The 22,383-nt window shown below is 40.3% G+C and overlaps 2 protein-coding genes across 10 annotated transcripts in view; one reads left to right on the top strand and one right to left on the bottom strand.

Annotated features, from left to right (window-relative positions):
* The window catches only part of LOC115253275 (B-cell receptor CD22-like), a 43,650-nt gene that overhangs the window by 6,360 nt on the left and 14,907 nt on the right, over window positions 1–22,383 (bottom strand). For 2 of the 9 annotated variants that reach the window (XM_029850793.1, XM_029850792.1), the window contains exons 3-9: window positions 17,148–17,501; window positions 16,851–17,075; window positions 16,405–16,664; window positions 15,930–16,014; window positions 15,630–15,669; window positions 15,257–15,426; window positions 15,083–15,130 (exon numbers count right to left, since the gene is read on the bottom strand). Coding sequence is in view for 1 of the 9 variants with exons in the window: in XM_029850791.1 (XP_029706651.1) it covers window positions 18,415–18,460 (46 nt within the window). In the remaining 8 variants the exon portion in view is untranslated. Of the gene's footprint in view, window positions 1–15,082; window positions 15,131–15,256; window positions 15,427–15,629; window positions 15,670–15,929; window positions 16,015–16,404; window positions 16,665–16,850; window positions 17,076–17,147; window positions 17,502–17,733; window positions 17,902–18,414; window positions 18,793–22,383 lie in introns of those variants that run through there. The other 7 variants (XM_029850786.1, XM_029850787.1, XM_029850788.1 and 4 more) reach the window with 7 other exon arrangements.
* LOC115253278 (complement C3-like) lies at window positions 4,579–8,507 on the top strand. Its single transcript, XM_029850814.1, has 12 exons — window positions 4,579–4,771; window positions 4,845–4,904; window positions 5,051–5,141; window positions 5,322–5,373; window positions 5,961–6,048; window positions 6,209–6,298; window positions 6,414–6,519; window positions 6,645–6,734; window positions 6,811–6,894; window positions 6,977–7,057; window positions 7,247–7,394; window positions 7,959–8,507. The coding sequence occupies exons 1-12, from the start codon at window positions 4,622–4,624 to the stop codon at window positions 8,101–8,103; spliced, it is 1,185 nt and encodes a 394-aa protein (XP_029706674.1). The 5' UTR covers window positions 4,579–4,621; the 3' UTR covers window positions 8,104–8,507.

Below are 22,383 nucleotides of genomic sequence, written 5' to 3'. Positions count from 1 at the left end.
GCGATCCTGTTCTGGAATGCCATAAGGGAAGTAGCCGATAGTTGACTATGAACAGCCTCAAAACCGCTCTGAGTCCAATTTCCTAAACGTTGAACATTGTAATGGATATAGTTGATTCTGTCTACGTTCTTATTTATTGTACACCACCAACAAATAGAAGATTCAAAACCAGCAGCTACTTGATCCACTAATTTATACTCATCTGGAACACTGCGTGGAACACCCATAGCATCAATATACGTAGGAACATTTTCAGATAACCATGTAGATCTTTTATTACGACGTCACTGTTCAGGCATAAATCCATGCGTGTGAGTGACTAATTGATCAGCCGACGTAGGGAACACAGAAATTAGCATAAGAAGTGTTTTTAAGCACATAGTCCTGTAGCTCTCATAGGCAATGTATCAAACAGTCTCTCATCCCCACACCACCAGAAATAAAATAAATAAGAGAGACACAACTTCAGAACCTTATAATGCATGCATGAACAGCAGGGTGCAACAAATGAACTTTCCAACAGACAAAAAACATACATCATTTTACAGTAAGAACAGTTTTTCGTTTTGCATTGAAAATTGTATCAAAACTACTTTCAGAACGAACAAGCTATTAAAGAGGTGTTAAAGAAGTGAAGCTGAAATAATGGAGCTGGTGAGCTTCAGGTGAATGAAAAGCTTACAGGTCAAATACAGCGTAAGAGCTGACCTGCTGTTGCCACATTGGTCCTTTAGGTTGTTATTTGCACTTCGCTTGTCATGCCGTATTTTGGTAACATTTAATCTTAAACCTGGGGGTTTCCAGAGGTATCATACAAATAAAAACACACATATGAAGAAAACGCACACTCCCAAACATCTAATTGCATTCTGTAGCCACTTGGGAATCATTTGAACTTATTCGGTTTCAACTGAGTTGGAGACTTTGTATAGCTATTGTGATTATCAGGAATACTATGATTACAGCTAGCACCGAGGCTAGCATACTACAGCTTTAGCCAATCTTCTGTATTTTTCTTTTTTTTTTGTATTATCTTTTGTTTATTTTACCCGCTGCTGTCCTTGTGATGTTTATGAAATCGGTACACTATTTATGGACCATAACCTGTTGAAGTAGCCTCCCTAAGTGAGTCGGCGGCTCTGAAAACTTCACTGACTTTCGGGTCTACCCAGACTCTATTCGTCTAAGTCCACCCTATTATCAGACTTTGCATCACCTTCCCGGTCGGAGTTTTCAACAGAAATTACCTTCTTGCAATGTGTGAGGTGTACCCAGTTGATCTTTCAGCTATTTTAGCAGCAGTAGGTGTAGACAAAAGAACTTGGTCAGGTCCTTCCCACTTAGGTGAATACCAGTGTTTCTTTTTTACGCTTCTCACTAGGACCCAATCTCCTGGCTCCACCGGTTGGATTTTCTGTCGGGAGACAGAGGTCTCATGACCTTGCTTTTGTTTTTCTAACATTTTTCTCATGTAATCATCTAGATTAGACTCATCATTTGTCTCCCAGTAGTTTGTGAACTGAGGAAGCCTGTACGGTCTTCCAAATAAGATCTCATAAGGAGTTAGGCCTGCGGTGCTTGTAATGTTTATATAGAGCTTAGCCAAATCGACACATTGTCCACGGTCTCCCCGTCTCTTCCATGCATTTTTCAGTCTGTTTTTAATAGTGCCATTAGTTCTTTCAACTAAGCCTGCGCTCTGAGGATGATAGGCACAATGGTGTTTTAAGTCAATATGAAACATAACACTGATCTTTTTAACAACTTGATTTACAAAATGAGTACCATTATCACAGTAAATTTTTTCTTCACTTTTATTTAATTCTATGAAGTCCATATTTATAGTTTTGAATGGATATTGGGGAGCAGGAAATTTTCCTCTCCTTGGTCTCAGATTTCCCTGTGAATTATGTCTTGCACACATCAGACATGTTCTACAATTTATTTATTTTTTTGAATAAGAATTAAATCCATAGGTTGTTTAAAGCTGCTGTATCTGTCCTACCGTCCCTCCTGTTGAGACATGTGTTACACCATGGCTCAATATAGCAGCATATTTACACAGATTTTCTGGTAGGATAGATTTTCCTGCTGGTCATACATAGATTCTTCTTTTAAGGTTGCTCATTTTTCTTTGATGAGCCATCTATAAACAAAAATGCTCCAGCTTTTAAAGGTTGATCTAAATCACTTCTACTTTTTGCAGTTTGTTCAGCTAATTCTTGGCAGTCATGTGGTTCTCCGTCATCTGTTTTGTGTCTGTTTTGTGCCTTTCCTATGTCTTTCCTATGGCTATATCTCTCAACTTACTTTGTTCCATTTATATATCTCTCAACTTACTTTGTTCCATTTATATGTCTCTCAACTTACTTTGTTCCATCTATATGTCTCTCCTTAATGCCTTAATTTCCAGGTTTGTCTGCAAGTCCAGAATATCTGTAGTGCAGAGTTTGCCTGAAAGATTCAACTTTCTTCTCCACCTTTCCTGACTTATTTTCCCCGAACCTTCTGCATCTCCTTCCACAAACTTTTCATCCCCCTCAAGTTTGACATCCTTTTTCTTGAACAGCGGCATGTTGTACTATGTGGTCTCACAGAAAAGTTCTCTGGTCAAAGGGAGGACACTAACACGGCCTTCTACTGTGCACTATCTGCACAGCGGTGTTAGTTTTAAGGAATGAAACCCGTCCTTTGTCCCCTGATCACCAGTACTTCGTTTTCTTATGAGGCAAAATAATAAAACACAGGACTAGCAGAGTTCTCCTATCAACTCTTTCAATGGCTTAGTCCTCCATTCACACACAAACACAATTTCCTATTTTCTTAACTTAATTACGGCTAAGTTATAACCTATTTAATTAATGGCTAAGTTTAACCCACTTAATTATGGCTAAGTTTAACCCACTTAATTATGGCTAAGTTTAACCAGGTCTCACCTCTGAGGCAACAATTTGTTGTGAGTTTAGCTGTCCTTTGAATCCATAATCAGTTATATACTTATCTAGATTAGTGAGTTTCTTTGGATTTTGTTCGTCGAGGAATGTCCAGTCTTTACACCGCAATTCATCTCTGAGCCTTTGTTTGCTTTTACTTGTCCCCATTTTTGGAGGATTTAGATTTTTACTTTTAGCTCTACTTTTCTATCTGCTTTTTATTATGACTATTTTTATTATTTTTATTTTATGAGTTAACCTTATCCTAATTTACCGTTTTGTTTTTTTGGGGTTTTTTTTTTTGTCTTTGTTTTTTATTAAGAATTTGGTCCAGTCTTGCACATAGGGTGACCTAAAACTGGGATGTTGATCTCAGTGGGGTGATAATTAATCAAACCGTTGTGGTACTTCTCACTTCAACTCTTTCGAGTGGAGAGTCTTGCCTCTGCATCCCCAAGGGCCTTATCACTTAGGATAAGTGATAAGGTGAGTGAGTGAGTGAGTGAGCTAGCGAGCTAGCTAGCTCGCTAGCTCACTCACTCACTCACTCACTCACTCAAAGTGACCTCAATTAAAGCACATCTTTACATTGTTGTATGTTTTGCTCTCTCTCTCTTTCCCTGGGCTGCTTAGTAATTTTTGCAAAGGTAATATTTTTTAAGATGACAATTTTCAAAAGGATTTGCTTCAGTGCATAGCTGCATTTTTATATATAAAAAATCCCTCCCTGCAGCGTTTTTGATTCACTCCTCATTTCATTTTCCTTGTCACCAGGGTGGTCTCCACGGTGACGACCGTCAGATCACCCTCACTGCCTTTGTTCTCATAGCGCTTGCAGAGGCCAAGCAGGCAGGCATCAGCTGCAGTGATCCGACCATCAGCCTAGATGTAAATATGAATGTTGTTATCCCACTTTTTTTACTCACTGATCATGATACACTCCTTTATCTTAAAAATACTTTCATCATTCTTTGACTTTTCTTTCAGTCAGTCATGCTCAGGACAGCAGACTATCTTAAGAAAGCCATAGAGCAAAGTGGCAGGAGGCCGTATACGGTGGCCATCGCCTCATATGCACTCGTTCTCCTGAAGAAGCCTCAGCAATACAACCCCTTATCAGTCCTGATAAGGTCTGCTGCTCCAGGTAGAGAGTTAGTGGCCGATATGTAGAAAAGAGTGGGTATACTTGGTGTTGGTGCAGATAACAAATGAAATAAAGAAATAAATCAATTGTGACTGTCATTCAGAGCGTAACCACTGGCCTGACAGTCAGAACACTTTATTCATGCTGGAGGCGACGGGGTATGCCCTGCTGGCCCTGGTCAAGCTGGGACGCATGGAAGAGGCTGAACGGGCATTTAAATTTCTGAACAGCCAGAGGAGGAGAGGAGGGGGCTTTGGCTCCACGCAGGTAAGTGCTGCATTTCCTCTGAAATAGAAATGTTTTCCCAAGTTAGGTGCCGGAGATTTACAGCTATTAAAAGACTTTGTAAAAGGTTTGGATTGATGTTGGTGTATTCTGATTGGAGTCTGTCACAGTTCCGATGTATTTGATTAACAGTTTCAAGAGTTCTCTTAATATATAACATACAAAATATATTAAAGCTTGTCTCAACTTTAGTTTTCATCTTTGACCTAAGCTAGCAACCTGCTCACTACTGTGCTTCTGCTCCATCTCCCAGTCCACAATGGTGGTTCTCCATGCACTGTCGGAGTACCTGATCATGAAACCTCCTCCAGAGGACCTCAGCCTGGACGTGGATGTCAGGATACAAGGACGCAAAGAAATCCGCTACCACTTTGATCCCAGCTCAGCCTACGCCGCTCGCTCCTCCAGGGTGAGTGACGCTCTGCAGCAGAGCGTTTGTCATCACATTTTCTCTTTTTTTACTATTCACTTTTTGTTTGTAGCTGCCTGCTAACCTTGATTTGGAGGTGGAGGCTCGAGGGAACGGAGAGGGTATACTCGAGGTACAAACATGGCGTCATCTGGTTTCCTGGTTACTTTTGTAAAATACCTCCAAATGTATCTAATAATACCTGAGAATTTTACTGTGATTTGATGAGCTTCATAACAGTGTTTGTTTTTAATTTATTCTCTTCTATGGTGTCTCCAGGTTGTGACGCATTACAACCAGCTACACGTGGTTGAAGAGGAGAAACCATGCAAACACTTTGAGCTTGCCGTCACTATTGAAGAATCCAGTGGTAAAATTTTATTTTCCCCACATTTAAATATTAAAGCAAATGAACATTTGCAGACGACAGAGTCCTGAAATGTTTGTTATTTAAGTTGGGGCAAATATTAATCATCAATGCCTGTAACATAAGTTTCTGTGAATGCTTTGTGATACCCAATTTTTCTATTGAAAATATGTTCTCGAAAAGAAAAGCCTCCAGCAGATGTAGAAAAGTCCTACCAGCTCACCATTAAAGTCAGGTGAGTTCATATCCTGTACTGTTTTTAAAAGATTTTGTGTGAGGGGGCTGTCAGGCCAGAGGCAGCAGCCACTTGTGCAGGAGCTAGGAAAAACTACCACCTGTAGAAGTCAGTTAATATGAGTTTATGAAAAACTCATCAGTAAGTTAAATCCAATAAAAAGCAAAAGGGCAAACAGAAGTACTGGAAACTTCAGGGATGAGGAAAACCAGCAGCAGAAGCTGGAGATTGGCCCCTTGAGGAGGCACAGAAAAATAGATAAAGTTCTGAGGTGAGCATAAAGTCTGTCACAGGTAAAAATGCACAGAAGGGGGAAAAAACAGGAGACGTAGCTGTGGCGCTGGCACAGATGTAACATGCAGAATTACCTGGATTAGAGGGAAACTGGGGCCTTTTAGAGAGAGCTGATTGGTCAATGGCTGCAGCTGCTTCCGATGCTGCAGGAAGCAGGAATGAGGGTGGAAAGAGAGGGAAGGGAGAGAGAGAGAGAAAACATGGCACCAGATCAGCCAGGAAAAAAAGGACCGTGACATTTTTATCAGGAGTGCAACAAAAATGTGACTCAACAATGGTTTTCTGTTCTACAGAGCTTTAGGACCACAAGATGTCAGGATGGTGGTTCTGGATATAAGTCTTCCAACTGGCTTCACTCCAGAGAACTCAGACCTGGAGATGGTAACTCATCAGTCACTATAACAGAGTTATTACAATAGAATGATTTATAACTGTTTCCTGTTCATAATGTGAAAAAACAGATGCACAGGAGAGGAAATAAATGAGCTATATCAGTATTATTAAAATCAACAAAAATGTGGTAATAATCTGTTTGGTCTAGCTGTCCAACTCAGTGGATCATTACATAAGCAACTTCAAGATTGTGGATAACCTGAGTGATCGTGGTTCACTGATCATCCACCTGTTCAAGGTAAAGAAAGGCAGACTGCCCTTTCCCCCGCCGCTGCACACAAACAACCTTTTCTGAATGATCTGGATCATTTGGTTCATTCACCAGAGAGAAAAAGCATTTGTCCTCCTAACAGGTCTCTCACAAAGAACAAGAAATCCTGGTCTTCAGGCTCCAGCAGAGCTTCAGGGTGGGTCTTCTCCAGCCATCCTCAGTTACCGCCTACCAGTATTACAGCCCAGGTAGGAGAACAATCATCACTCAGTCCTTCCGAGTGTTTGGGTCCGTTGTCACTCCAACGATGAATGTGAGGTGAAGGTCACTGGTTCGATATATCTTTGAGAAATGTCTCTGCTGGCTGTCACAGATCACCGCTGCAGTCGCACCTACTCTCCCAGCAGAAACACAGAGGAACTCACAAAGATCTGCAGGGACAACGTCTGCCGCTGCACACAGGGTAACACGTATGCATGCTACAGCTCAGCATTCATGTGCTTGCTAATAGGTTTGTTCTATTTGCTCATAATGTCCAGGCGACTGCTGCATCTCCAAACCTGACACTGAAAACTTTCCCAACAAAGAAAGAGAGACATTTGCCTGCAGTTCTTTACACCACGGTATAACACAGACACACACTGTCTCTCTCAAACTTGCCTGTTTGAGTCATTGGTCCATGTGAGAAAGTTTCTTATTCTTCAGTTTTCAAGGTGAAGGTGTTGAGCATGGTTCAGAGTTATTACGACAAATACGAGATGGAAATCATACAAATTATCAAGCTGGGTGAGTCTGAACAGTCTATCCTTCATCTGCTCATATTTGAATGAAAAGGTGATTACAGAAATAAAAGTCTAATGAATCATGGTTTTGACAACTAGACCACCTGAATAATCATCATATAAACTGCTGTTGCTTGAACTCGACACTAAATTCTATTCTAACTGGTGGATGGGAATTCTTCCTGTCCTGCAGGTGTGGAGCCTGGAGTTGAACAGGGTCAAAGAAGGTTCTTCCTGTCTCATGGAGGCTGCAGAGATGGACTGGAACTTAAACTGGGTTCCCAGTACCTCATCATTGGCCCCAAAGAGGACCAGTGGAGCATCGACAGCAATACCAATCAGTACGAAAAGCAATTATTTTAAATAACTCTTTAGTGGACCATAAAAGTGGGGCCTCTTGGCTTGTAAAATTCAACTGGACTCCCTTTAGTATTTTGCAGTTGTTTCACCTGTTATCCAAGAAGTTTCTTCAGTTCTAAATTAGCTGGTGGGAATCCCAGAGTTATTTCCTATGCTGGTTTAATGAATGCAGTTGTTAGTGGTCGTTGGTGATCATTTGCATTAGTAAAAGGCGATCCTCACGGTCATCATGTGAAATTGGGGTGGACACTTTCCCAGGGAGGGATCTAAGGACAGGATGACTGAGAACGTTCATCGATAACTGGACACTCATTTTATTTTAAAAATTAGTGCACATCTTAGTGATCTTTAGAAATACGCTCTCTAAATTCTGTTCTGGAGAACAAGTTTAAGTTCAAGTTCTAAGTTCTGACAATAGAACTTGAACTTAAAGTCTTCTTACTCTGAAGACAAACCTAATCTGTCACACATTTAATATTAACTTAGAAAAACAAAAGGATTGCATGATACTGGCAAATCAAACCTTCTGCCTTCTCTCCTTTCAGATTCCTCTACATGTTAGGTAAGGACACCTGGGTAGAGCACTGGCCATCACCTGCAGAGTGCTCCAGCAACCCCAGCCTGCAGGTCAAATGCAGGAGTCTGGATGACGCTGCAAACGAACTGTCCATCAATGCCTGCAGACAGTAAACGCCTTTCAAAAGCTGCAGCTTTTAATAGTGTGGAACTCACACCCCATTTCATCAAAATGCACGACTTTTGTTCCCTCAAATGTATTAAGTGTGGTGAAAGAAAGTGTGGTGAAAGAAAGACAAAATATATTATATTATATGTGTATATAAAATATATATATATACACAAGCATGAAGGTGAAGTAAATGTAGTGGGTTGAAGATATTTTTTTCTAGTGGCATGATACTGCTTAAGGTAACATTAGGGGTTGGAGGGTGGGGTCTACCCTTTCTAAACCTATTGTAGCTCAACATTTTGTGGTTAGAGCCCCGGACAAGTAGTACAGTAGCTGCAGGGAAAAGGTGTGTATGGACATTGGCCTTCTGCAAATAAATAAATAAATCAAGTGAAAATTTGCCAAACCTTTCCTGACAAATTATTTGCAATGTTGTCTATTTGTGTTTGAAGTCACATCCTGTCACCGTCTTGTGTTTACCGTGGACAGATTTATATCTGAACAAAAATCAACTCGATAGATTACTAGTGAACTGATAATGCGAATAAGAGTTTTTAATACAACCGGACAGGCTGTGGGGGCATATGTTGTCTCATCTTTATTGTAGTTGCCAAAAACTGTCCTCTTTTTGGATATTTGGAAAGGATTGTGAGCAAGAGACTGGCTGTTGATGACAAAGAAATACTGAGGGTTTTCCAGCAACCCCCCCCCCCCCCCCCCCCCAAAAAAAAACTGTGAATAATAAAGAAGAATTTGATCATCTAATGAATGTTTTTCTGCTTGCAGTAAAGTCAGAGACTGATACTTTTATACTGCCTCCTGTTCATCCAGAGCAAATATCAGGGTGGCATACTTGATTAACACTCAGGGTCAATTAGAGATGAAGCAAAACAAATCAAGCAACAGCACCAAAGCAAGTGGTATAATAATAAGGTTGACAACCCTGCAATGTCAAAAATGTCCTGTAATGGCCCAGGTAAAAAGTAGGGGTTGTTTGTTTGTTTGTTTATGCAATACATGAGTAAAATAGTTTATGTCACTGATAAAGATCCACATTTGATCACAATTATGATAAGCTATATTTGCAAAACACTGGGAAATGTTTCAGACCAAAGCTGTGATTGGTCTCGCCGTATCATGTCGTACAGGAGAGAAACCAGACGCTTGCAAAGCATGTAGGAAATTCTCAACACATGACAATCCACACAGATGAAAACCATACGTTTGCGCAGCACGAGGGAAATGTTTACAAGAAAACAAACTATAAAGCCTAAATAAAACGCATATAGGACCCCACGCACAGGAACCTCTTTTTGTTATTCTTGACCATGTTATATTCAGCCTTCAAAACAAAAAACTTATTGGAAATGACTGCTACTGTAATTAATGTGCATATGAACATAAGAATCTTGTAAATGAGCAAAATCTCCCCTAAAACTACGTCAGTGCCGGAACGGGAATTAAGGAATTTCCGGCTTACCGTGTTTAGCGGTGGTTAGCTTTGAATTTCTCTTTATACATGACCACTCCGTTATTTACAATGTCTTCGGGTGAAGACTTGAAGTCTTTCGTGAAAAGGTTGCTAACTATTGCTGCGGAAGACATATTAGGAGCACAGACCAGGGCCATATATGCTCCAAAAGAGGCAGACTTTCTCAAACTCATCGAACATTTAAAGGATTAATTTTTAGTCATCTGCTTCGTCTTCTGTCCAGTTTTAAGAAACGCGTAACTCTGGTTACTGATGTCTGCAGAGACCTCACAAACCAGCTCAAAAAGGCTGAATTAAAGGAAGCTTTATGAATGGGTCACACAGGGCAATTCACCAAGAAAGTGGAGCATATTTCACCACTTAATATTTTGTAGTCTATTTTTTACTACTTTTAAATATATATATATACCGTAAGCTTTATTTATAAAGTGTCAATAACAATGAATTGTCTCTCCAGACTTTCCACAGCAACATGCCTATAAAGACAAGTGGGTTCTTACTGACCATCACTGAAACTAAAAGAACATCTGTCCAGCACTTACAAGAAGGAGCAACCTGTGATTCAAAACAATGAAATGCTTCTTTCTATTGATCAGGATCATGACCCCAGTGAATATCCTACTTTGGACTTGAATCTTGATGATTCTCTACATAAGACTTTAGCCATCATGTCGGTAATGAATTCTGAGGAATCAGAACCAAACCTGCAGCTGTTCCCTCACAGCACACATGAGGACAGTAATCATAAGGGAGATCAACAAAATGACTCTGGATCAACTCTTCACAAACAAAACCATCCACAACACAAAGGTGAGCTGAATAGTCCCAGTATTCACAGCTCAGCCAAGCTTCAGCCTCATTCTAATTCAGTCTCTTTTTTTCTGTGACACTCTAGATTTTCAAGGGCAACATTTTTTCATGTGCAAGGAGGAAGTTTGTCGCAGAATTTTTAGCCGTTTGGAGAAGAAAAACTATTAATCTAAGTTACTGCGTAGGAGATGGTTTTAATCCAGTCAGTCAGTCAGGATACACACACGGAAGCATGCGGAGAGATCTCTGCTCAATGTATACAGTTCTGATCTTATATAGTTGAAGGCCCACCTCTGAGGTGCAGACGTCTTCACAGCATGTGTTTGCTGCATGCACAGGACACAGGACGTCAACACAGTAGGTGTGCACTGTATGCACCTCAGGAGTTTGGTGCCTTCACAGCGGGTGTTCCGGCTGGCGCAAGAAGTTGAATGACTGAGGATGACCCCCCTCAGTCGTTTGACACTGGTCTTCTTTCAACCTTTGTTTCCATGTAAATGAATGAGGAACCAAATGGACTCCATCTGCTCTCCCAGTCTCCATCACACCCTTCCTTTTGCTCTCAATTTACATTTCACAATAAAATACCATTTCAATTTCCTCCTTTTGTATACAATTTACAGTTCACAATCAAATTCCATTTCAAGATGGGGAAGTTCTCATCAACCAGGGGCAGTGGAACACTGAGAGGAACTCTGGTCTGGACCCAGAGGACACAAAACCTCAACACATGAAAGAGGAACATCTCAGGATCACTGCGGAGGAAGTTGTATTGAAGCAGGAGACTGACGCATCCCTTTCCCCCCCTAGTTCTGAAGTATACAGGGAGGTTCAGACCCTAAATCCTGATAAAACTACAAAACAGTCTGTGACCAAGTTGCCACTTTTGAATCCTGTGATGTCAGAACCAAACAGTGACCCACTGCTGCTGCTTTCCACCAGCTGTCGTGAGGACAAAGTCATAGGTCAAAGGAAAACTAGACGCGGTGCCTCTCGGTCAACCAAGCAGGACAAGAATATAACACAACCCCGACAGCGTGCAGGTAAGCGGCATGCTAAAGATGTTCAGAAACCTAGCAAACTAAAAAGAAACTGTAATTCTGACAGAGGTGAAAAGTCTTTAAAATGTGATACCTGTGGGAAACGTTTTAAATTTAAGTCCACTTTGCACATTCACATCTTAATTCATACAGGTGAGAAGCCATATGTGTGTAAAACATGTGGGAAATCTTTCACACAACAAGGTCACCTGAGTTCTCACATCTTAATTCATACAGGTGAGAAGCCATATGTGTGTTTGACGTGCAAGAAAGGCTTCTTACGAAAAAAGAGTCTGCGCGATCACATGATAATTCACACAGGTCTGCAGCCACATGTATGTGTAACATGTGAGAAAGGTTTCATTCTGAAGAAGGACTTTACCGCCCACATAAGAACCCACAATGCCGAGAAGCCACATGTTTGACAAACATGTGGAAATGCGCACACGCTAAAATCCACTCTGAGATCTCACATGCGAGTCCACAAGTCGAAATAGACTTTATAAGATGGGAGGTGTTTTACATCTCAGCTGGGAGTTGTTCAACTACAGTGGATTGCAGAAGTTGTCGTACCTCTTGAACCTTTCTACGACCACAAATGGAAATATGCTTTATTGGAATTTTGTCTTAAAGACCAACACCAAGCTGCACACTCGTAAAGTAAAAATTATACAGAGTACAAATTATATGCAATCACAGCTGCATGTCTTTTGGGGTATGTCTCTACCATGTTTGAATATCTACAGACTATAAATTTTACCCATTCTTCTCCGAAAAGACACTCAGGCTGAGTCAGATTAGATGGGGAGCGTTCGTAAATGGTAGCTTTCAGATGTTGCCACAGATTCTTGAGAAGTATAACTTCGGGCCAGTTAAAATATGGAATATATTTTGCAGTTTAGCAGGTATTCTTTACATATTGCCCAAAATATGGAAAGAAGAAAACCCCTGAGATGTTGTCCAGAGTGATCTGCAGTGTTGATCAGAGAACCTTCATCCACATGTTTCCTCACATGGCATCTGGCAAACTGCAAAAGGACTTCTTATGGTTTTCTTTTTACAATGGCTTTCTTCTGGCGCCTCTTAAAGGCCAGATCTGTGCAATGCACAACCAGTAGTTGTGCTGTGGACAGATTCTTGAGCTGTGGATCTCAGCTAACCCTAACCTGTGAGATTCAAAGCTTTTTATTTCCCAACCTTGCTTGTTGCACAGAACAGCTGTATTTGTGCTGAAATTAGATTACACACATCATTCAACAATCATCAGGTCAACTTCTGAAGGCAATTGGTTGCATTCAGAAAAAAGGGGAATGAATAATTCTTTGTATGGTTTTTCACATTAAATTTCAGTGTTTGTGACCAAAGGTGGAAACGTTCAAGGAGTGTGAATACATTTGCAAGCTACTATAGATAGTCGACACAGTTGAGAAGCCATGTTTGAATTTGTACAGGTTTTGTTCAAAGAGGTTGTTGACTCGCGCACAAAAACATCCACATACACAAGAAGCTGTTGTGACGGGTGCAGTTAGGACCCAAATGCAGCACTCTGGAAAGCTGGACCGTCGTAATGACTTTTATTAACACACGGGCAAACAGCAACTCAGGCAGACCAGGAAACACAGGAAATAGTCCGTTCTTCAGGCTCTGGGCCCGCACAAAGTCTATGGGTTGCAGGCTCGGGGAGTGGGACGAGCAGCAGCGAAGTCGGGGCCGGGCGGAGAAGTCTAAACCAGGTGAGCAGACAGGAACCAGAGACGCTGAGGCAGAAGTCGTAGTCAGGGGCAGAAAGCAGGTAGGTTGTCCGGGGAACAGGCAAGGCAGGCAGAACGAAGACAGGCAGGGTCGGTAACGAGTAATCTGGCAGGGAAACAACGCTGGAAAGTCTTGCATGAAAGCAGAAGAACAATCTGGCACTGAGTGAGTGTGAGGCTGGAGAATATATACACTGGTAGGTGAGCTGATTGATGAGTGAGGGCAGGTGTGTGATCAGTGACTGAGAGCAGGTGTGTGATCAGTGACTGAAAGCAGGTGTGTGATCAGAGGGTGTGGCGTGAGCAGGGCAGTGGAAAAGTACTGGGACAGGAGGGAACTGGGGAAAAGGGGCTGTGACAGCTGTATGTTTTTAAAATGTGGAAAGCTTTCATAGAATTAGCCTGTCTACCCCCATGAGTGGTAAAGTGTCCTGTCAGTGCTTATTAACTGAAACCTCAATTGTATAATCACATGAATTTGATTACATATGTTTGCAAAATGCCCATTGGGATTTTTGGGATCAATTTCTCATTGAAGAGAGGTAGCAAGTGGTACTGCAAAAAAAAGTGGACACCAGACTAATAGTGTTCTCATCCCGTGAATTTTCATATTGTAAAAGAAAAAAATGGGTTGTGTTCTCTGTTGTATTGATTATCAGAAATTTATTTTCATGGCCACGAAAACTTGGTGTGGCTTGGAAAATGTATTTCTCTATGAAGAAACATTGCCTTTTTCTTTTAGAAACTGGTGTCTTTTCCAGATATGGATATTTGTGAAAAAGAAATTCTGTGAGCCTCTCTGACAGACTGTTGAAACACTTGTTGGAATTGTTATGTGCTGCTGTGCAGAGAAAATTCAATTTCTTTTCCTTATAAGGTTCTTTGCTTAAATTCCATCCTTGTTTTTCCCACAAGACACATCTTATATGTATTTCAGATGTAACATAAATGTATTGGCATCTGTTCTTTGATTAAACCGCTTTTAAAGTAAATTTTCCTTTGATTCATCACATGAGCATGAAGGTTTTTTCCCTACACTACAAAGGAATAGGCAGCACTCAAAAAGCTCCAGTCTGGGCCAAAAGAACTCAGAACCTCTTTGGGTCTAAAGGGGAAATACTGTGGAGCAGTCAACGAGGGAGGAGACTGATATTCTAATATTATGACAGGTCAGATGTCATGTTTTTAGCTGTGCTTTAACACTTGACAGGGTAAAAAGTTACACATGTGTTCTCTAAACACTAGAATCCACCATGAAAAACTTGTAGTTTGTGTATACAGTATTGCTGACTTGGTCGTGTATTCCACTAAGGCTTCATCTTTGCTGCAGGAACGTATTTTTCATCTGAACATTGACTTCAAGAGCATTTTTTGGCATTATAAAAGCCAAAATGTAGACAATAAGGAAAAGTTCCATCTGAAGGTTGGGATCCATTTTCGGGTATTGGGAGTATCGTGAGTGCGTTACTGACTGTAAATGGTAGGAGGCACTGTGACACCCCTATTGTGTTCGAATGCGACTGCAGAATAGGAAGTGGTAGCCATGGTTGCTTCCCCTGCATTTATTACTTTCAATTGAACAAAAATAAAACCTAAATTCATGAACTGATTGCAAAAAAACAAATCAAGAGGGTAATAAATACTGATACAGAAAGGTAAAAAATATATCAAGCTGTTGCAGTCGTGTGACGCAAAAAACCAAGGATTAAGTAAAGAAGTAAGTAAAAAGAAGTAAAATATGTTCATGTCATGCACACAAAAAAAATCTAATTTTTGCTGACAGGAAGTGGGTTTTCTAGTTGGGAAATTTGGTTCTAAAAATGCTTCTGATGACTCATTTCACCAACAACAACATCTGACAATAAAAACACAAATGAAAGGTTTCTACTTGACTGTGCTGTAGATGGCATGAGTACTGTCCACGGCACCAGTTGTCCTAAATAAGGGGGGGAAATACAAAGTCAAAAGTGCAGCTTTGGCAAAAATGTCCACAAAACACAGAAACAGTGAAAATCGTAATGATAACAGTTTAAGGATAAATGGCAGGAGGGCAGTGGCTGACCTCGGGGCAGAGCTGGGTCTGTGAAAACTGATTTCAGAGTACTGCACATCTTCTTCCTCCACATGTTTTGGCTCGAGGTGTCCAGATGTTTTGACGTTGGAGCACAGATCTGTCTGGGCTTTGGGGAAGTGGATGCTGGTATATTCCTCCTCCAGCTTACTGGATATATCCTGCAAATGTAAAATTCCATTCATGACTGTGCTTCTTTCAGTCAGCTTGATGTTTGAACTGATTTGAAAATTGCTTATTTGCTGAGCTCCTTAATGGAGGCCTGGAATCCAAAAACTGAAATGGAAGATCAACTAAATGTCTCCTCTCTTTATTAAACTGCATTTAGAGATTGACAGGATGCTTTTCAGACTAATGAGTTTACCACTTTTGTCTCTACTGACTTCTTATGTGTGTTCTTCTTCCTGGTGATTTAATAAAAAAAAAAAATTAATAAAAGAGTAGCAGCAAATCTAAATAATAACAATTGGAAATATGTAGAATAATTCTGCATGTATTTAATTGCATCTGAGTGTGGTTTGGTTGCCTCGTACTGATGTCACCGCTGAATCAACACTCAGTTTAAATATTGCATGTTTCCCGCATTTTAATTCCTTCTGCAAATCATCACGTTGCCTGTAAAAAGCCTCTCCATATGAAACAGGGTCCGAAATCATCAACTTACCTAAACAAAACAACAAAGACTCCTGTAAGTCCAATAAGGAAAATCCCAACACCTGATCCGATGGCTGCCAGTTTCCATGGCCAAACTGCTCAACGGAAAATTAAATAAATGAACAAAGTTTGAGATTTTTAACCCTCTTTCTGCAGAACAGACACAATCCCATCCCTGGTTATAATGCTGGTTATTAGTAGCTGTTGCTGACAGTGAACTGAACAAGTTCAAACAGATCTGGAAACTGGAAAATTCAATTAAATATTTAAAAATTAAACATTTTTTATACTACTTAAAATTCAACGGTCAAGTATGTAAGATGAGTCTGAAAGAAGCAGTGATGACACAAATATTAAGAACTAAATACACACAGAGTAAAACACAGTAATAAGTTTAAAATTATTATACAATGACACATGTCTACAGTTGTTAGATTCAATTCTGATTTACACATTTTACCTGTAATGAAGAAAGAAAAACCCACCTGGGACAACAGTCACATTCACTGTAGACTCACTGTGTCCTAACAGGTTCCAGACTTGACAGGAATAACGTCCACTGTCTTGGCTGTGACCTGAGTGATGACGAAGTTCTGCTCTGATGATTTTGATGAGTTTTCACCCTCCTTGTACCAGCTGTAATTAGCTGCCGGGTTAGCATCAGAGCTACAGTTCAGGGTGATTGTAGTGTTCTCCTCAACCTCACCAGAGGGACTCACTGACACTAATGGACCTTCAGGAGCATCTGCAGGACATCACAACAATAAGAATGTTACTACAGAACAAGAAGGTGGTTGGTGTACATATATGTATTTATACATACATCAATATAGCGACTGAACAGTAGTGAACATTCTAAACTGGAGACTCATCATCCTGGATAAACACCCCATAATCAATGACTGAATCCAAATCAGTCTTATTTACTTACACACTGCAGGAGAGCGGAAGGATTCGTATCCTATAACAGTGCAGGAATATCTGGCTGGAGAATTTATACTCAGGGAAACATGTTGAATTCTTGTGGCACCGTCAACTTTCTCATCATTCTTGTACCATATGTAAGAATAAAGAGACGCTCCACACTGACTCTGACACGTCAGCTCACTCCTGTTGCTGCTCTCTTGTCTACTCACACGTACCTGCAGCACTGGGTCTGTCATCAACAAGCACACCGTTACTATAGAAACAACTGCTGACGTCAACACACTGACATGCTGAGAGTTACCTGGTACAGTCAGTCTGACTCCAGGTTCACCAGTTAATCTCCAACCACCTGTGTTTGTTGTGATCATGAACTTGTAGACAGCTGAGTCGTTCTTATGCACATTTGTGATCCTCATAGTATATCTGTAGTTGTAGTAGTACTTTGGCTGATCATACTGATAATGTAAATCCTCTTTAAAGCACGTATATGAATGACGTGAGTTGGAGCTGAGTTCCACATCAGAAGTTTTTATAACCCAGAAAGTATCGTATGGTACCCAGCTTGAATATCTGCAGTTGCAGCTGATGTCGACTGTTGATCCTTTGACAACACAGATTTCAGTAGAAGTGGAAGTCACTGCCTCGACACTCACACCTGTAACACACAATGCACAAAACTGCTCTTACTGTCAAACAATGATTCAAATCACAATATGACACAGGCACAGAAAAGAACTGGCCAGTTGATGTCCAAATTCTGACTTTTGCTGTGACTGAAAGGATCATATGATTGACGTTGGAGTTGTTGCTGGTTTCTACTTTAACAAAATGAAAGTATTTCTGCATCCGTGTGGAGATGATATTATGTTACAGTTTGGTGAACTCACCAGAATGTCCTATTTCTCCTATCCAACAGGTGCAGTCGTCTGTAAGAATATTGTCTTCTGGAGCTGCATAATAATTGTTTCCAAGGATCTTTAGTTCAATCTTGAACAAGTTACAGTTTTGTTGACCATTGGTGTACTTCACTCCCCAAACATCCTGAGCCTGTAGAACTGGAAAATATCAGAAACAACAATCAGATACATTCAGACATTGATAAAATAACCAGCTTCAGAAAATAAAGCATTAATATTTAAATATTTAAATGATTTATTTGAGGATGTGAAGAAAGCTTTCAGTAGATGACTGCTATAAAGGTGATCCTGCATCTGCTGTGTTTTACTGTGTTGGGTAGAGTTACTGGAACTTGTCTGAGTCTCTGTTTGTCTTTAATTTGGTTCATTTGTTCAGAATCAGAAAATATTAACACACAGAATCTTTGGCACTTTCATAGATGTTTTTTTCCTCCACCAAAAAATAATACAAAACTAATATGTGATGAGGGTTATTCAATTTAGCACCCAAGCTTGTTCCTTCCTTTTCAGATTATTTCAGATTATGGTTATATTTCAAAAAGTTTAGTGTCAATTCTGATCACAAAATCATCTCATCATCGTCCAAATCAGCCACCTGTTCTACTGTAACTGCTGAAGACAATTTAACTATTTCAATGCGAAGACATTTACCTGGAGCGATGAGGAGAAGGAGGAAGGCTGCTGCAGCCAACCCCATGGCTGCTGCTCTGCTGCTGCAGGTCCAGACGTGACCGTTCAGGTCAGCTCAGGGCAGGCGGCTGGTCAGCTCTCTGAGCATGAGAAAATCAGCTCTTGGCAGCTGATCAGCTCTCTGAGCTTGAGAAAAGAGCAGTCAGACCGTCAAGACGTCTCGCTGAAGTGGAGTCGATTTTCTACGAACTTTGAAGAAGTAAAACATGTTCTTTTTCCTTCCTCTTTCCATGATTTATATGCATGGCTGGTAGAAAATACAGAACCATTTAACAAAAGAAAAAAAGATGTAATTTTGATGCTGTAAGTTTTCAGGAGAGTGTAAAAACAGATCTGCTCTGTGAGTAAAACAGAGAGTCAGTGACAGTGTTGGTGGTAAAGTGGTGCATGTGCAGCTGGTTCAGGCGGAAGCTACCACAGATACGCGGCAAATGAATGTTTAAAGCACAACAAACGTCAAAACAATTTGATAACCGTCAACTATATTAATTAAATTCAAAGCTGTTTTATTTTCTTTAGAGTGAGTTTAAAATGAGTCTCAAATAAGTGTAGGAATTAAACTGAAAACAAAAAGACAGTTGAAAACAGAAAATTTCAGAGGTTGTGTGCAGAAACAAAACCCAAAAGTGTGAAGTTGTTTGCACTAATTTTAGACACTGAGGTGTCAATGTTTCTGTAGCAACCTTAGAGGGCAGATCAAGTGTGAATTTATTAGATTCTTTCTTTTTTAAATTGATTTAATGGCTACACAAAACACTTCCAATCTTCCTTAATTTTACTTTTCCAGTGAGATGGGGCGACACAAATGGAAACAACTCTGAACCTACTGGAAAAACGTATTTTATCATTATCACATTGAAAAACACCTCTACAGCACGACACAGCCCATCACACAACTCTCACACTTTGATGTGCTCAGTTACAGATCTCCAACACGTTCTGACGCACACCTCCCGCCATCCTTCTTTTATTGAAATTAGGAGGTCCCTAGTTACAGAAGTCAAATGTGTCTAAGGGAGGGGGAAAACACAAGATAGCAGGTCACAAACAAAGCAAAAGACTGTAAATCATAATAGTGAGATTATATGTAGGCCTTCACTGATTTCATTAGCTTAGCTCGCAAACAGCACATTCTTCTATATCAGACAGATTAAAAGAACAGCTCCTGGGTCAGGCCCTGCAGCTCTGTCTCCAGTCAATGCCACTTCTCCAACAGCCGCCGCATTTCTGTCGCCCTTGACCAGAGAAGTTCGAGTTGACATATCAAGCATCATGAACATTAAGCATTAGCAAATAATAGGAAACATTAAGTAATGAGAAACAATATACGAGAATAAAGAATATAACAAGGTAAAAGCAAATAAGAGATAACTTTAATATAATGGATCTAACATTTCCCTCCTGTTTATCACATATTTGCTTCAAATTCTCATAGTCATTTAACAATCTCTTCCAGTAGATTTTCAAAGTCATGTTTATGAACACAAATACATTTACACTCAGGGGAAAATTAGTTCAATTCACTCGTAGTCTTCAGAGTCTGTAGTCAAATCCAGCTCGTGTCTGCTGAGTAAGGGATACAACTCGGCCATACGGTTTTTCCATGGGAGCGATAGCTGTGGTGATAAGGCGGTTAATAAGAGAACGCAGGCAGGGAATACAACAACATCCACACAAGGTAAGGATTGCAGCAAAAACAGCTACAGAAATCAGGATAGATGTAACCAATGTCTTATACTTCCCAAACACATTCATCCATTCGTCCCACATCACGGTCTTTCGAGTGCTCTTTCATCTTGTTGTTCAGGGTGCGAAGGCCTTCTATGGCCAGTGTGAGACTCCCATCTGACACATTGTTGTTAGGAATGAAGGTGCAACATTGATCTCCGAACACAGCACACACCACCTTTCTCAGCTAATAACATATCCACTGCGATCCTGTTCTGGAATGCCATAAGGGAAGTAGCCGATAGTTGACTATGAACAGCCTCAAAACCGCTCTGAGTCCAATTTCCTAAACGTTGAACATTGTAATGGATGTAGTTGATTCTGTCTACGTTCTTATTTATTGTACACCACCAACAAATAGAAGATTCAAAACCAGCAGCTACTTGATCCACTAATTTATACTCATCTGGAACACTGCGTGGCACACCCATAGCATCAATATACGTAGGAACATTTTCAGATAACCATGTAGATCTTTTATTACGACGTCACTGTTCAGGCATAAATCTATGCGTGTGAGTGACTAATTGATCAGCCGACGTAGGGAACACAGAAATTAGCATAAGAAGTGTTTTTAGGCACATAGTCCTGTAGCTCTCATAGGCAATGTATCAAACAGTCTCTCATCCCCACACCACCAGAAATAAAATAAATAAGAGAGACACAACTTCAGAACCTTATAATGCATGCATGAACAGCAGGGTGCAACAAATGAACTTTCCAACAGACAAAAAACATACATCATTTTACAGTAAGAACAGTTTTTCGTTTTGCATTGAAAATTGTATCAAAACTACTTTCAGAACGAACAAGCTATTAAAGAGGTGTTAAAGAAGTGAAGCTGAAATAATGGAGCTGGTGAGCTTCAGGTGAATGAAAAGCTTACAGGTCAAATACAGCGTAAGAGCTGACCTGCTGTTGCCACATTGGTCCTTTAGGTTGTTATTTGCACTTCGCTTGTCATGCCGTATTTTGGTAACATTTAATCTTAAACCTGGGGGTTTCCAGAGGTATCATACAAATAAAAACACACATATGAAGAAAACGCACACTCCCAAACATCTAATTGCATTCTGTAGCCACTTGGGATCATTTGAACTTATTCGGTTTCAACTGAGTTGGAGACTTTGTATAGCTATTGTGATTATCAGGAATACTATGATTACAGCTAGCACCGAGGCTAGCATACTACAGCTTTAGCCAATCTTCTGTATTTTTCTTTTTTTTTGTATTATCTTTTGTTTATTTTACCCGCTGCTGTCCTTGTGATGTTTATGAAATCGGTACACTATTTATGGACCATAACCTGTTGAAGTAGCCTCCCTAAGTGAGTCGGCGGCTCTGAAAACTTCACTGACTCTACCCTGGGTCTACCCAGACTCTATTCGTCTAAGTCCACCCTATTATCAGACTTTGCATCACCTTCCCGGTCGGAGTTTTCAACAGAAATGACCTTCTTGCAATGTGTGAGGTGTACCCAGTTGATCTTTCAGCTATTTTAGCAGCAGTAGGTGTAGACAAAAGAACTTGGTCAGGTCCTTCCCACTTAGGTGAATACCAGTGTTTCTTTTTTACGCTTCTCACTAGGACCCAATCTCCTGGCTCCACCGGTTGGATTTTCTGTCGGGAGACAGAGGTCTCATGACCTTGCTTTTGTTTTTCTAACATTTTTCTCATGTAATCAGCTAGATTAGACTCATCATTTGTCTCCCAGTAGTTTGTGAACTGAGGAAGCCTGTACGGTCTTCCAAATAAGATCTCATAAGGAGTTAGGCCTGCGGTGCTTGTAATGTTTATATAGAGCTTAGCCAAATCGACACATTGTCCACGGTCTCCCCATCTCTTCCATGCATTTTTCAGTCTGTTTTTAATAGTGCCATTAGGTCTTTCAACTAAGCCTGCGCTCTGACGATGATAGGCACAATGGTGTTTCAAGTCAATATGAAACATAACACTGATCTTTTTAACAACTTGATTTACAAAATGAGTACCATTATCACAGTACATTTTTTCTTCACTTTTATTTAATTCTATGAAGTCCATATTTATAGTTTGGAATGGATATTGGGGAGCAGGAAATTTTCCTCTCCTTGGTCTCAGATTTCCCTGTGAATTATGTCTTGCACACGTCAGACATGTTCTACAATTTATTTATTTTTTTGAATAAGAATTAAATCCATAGGTTGTTTAAAGCTGCTGTAT

The sequence above is a fragment of the Takifugu rubripes genome, chromosome 17, assembly GCF_901000725.2.
Source record: "Takifugu rubripes chromosome 17, fTakRub1.2, whole genome shotgun sequence".
Taxonomy (NCBI): Eukaryota; Metazoa; Chordata; class Actinopteri; order Tetraodontiformes; family Tetraodontidae; genus Takifugu; species Takifugu rubripes.
Note: the sequence above shows the minus strand (reverse complement) of the source record. Positions and strands in the feature narration are given on the sequence as shown.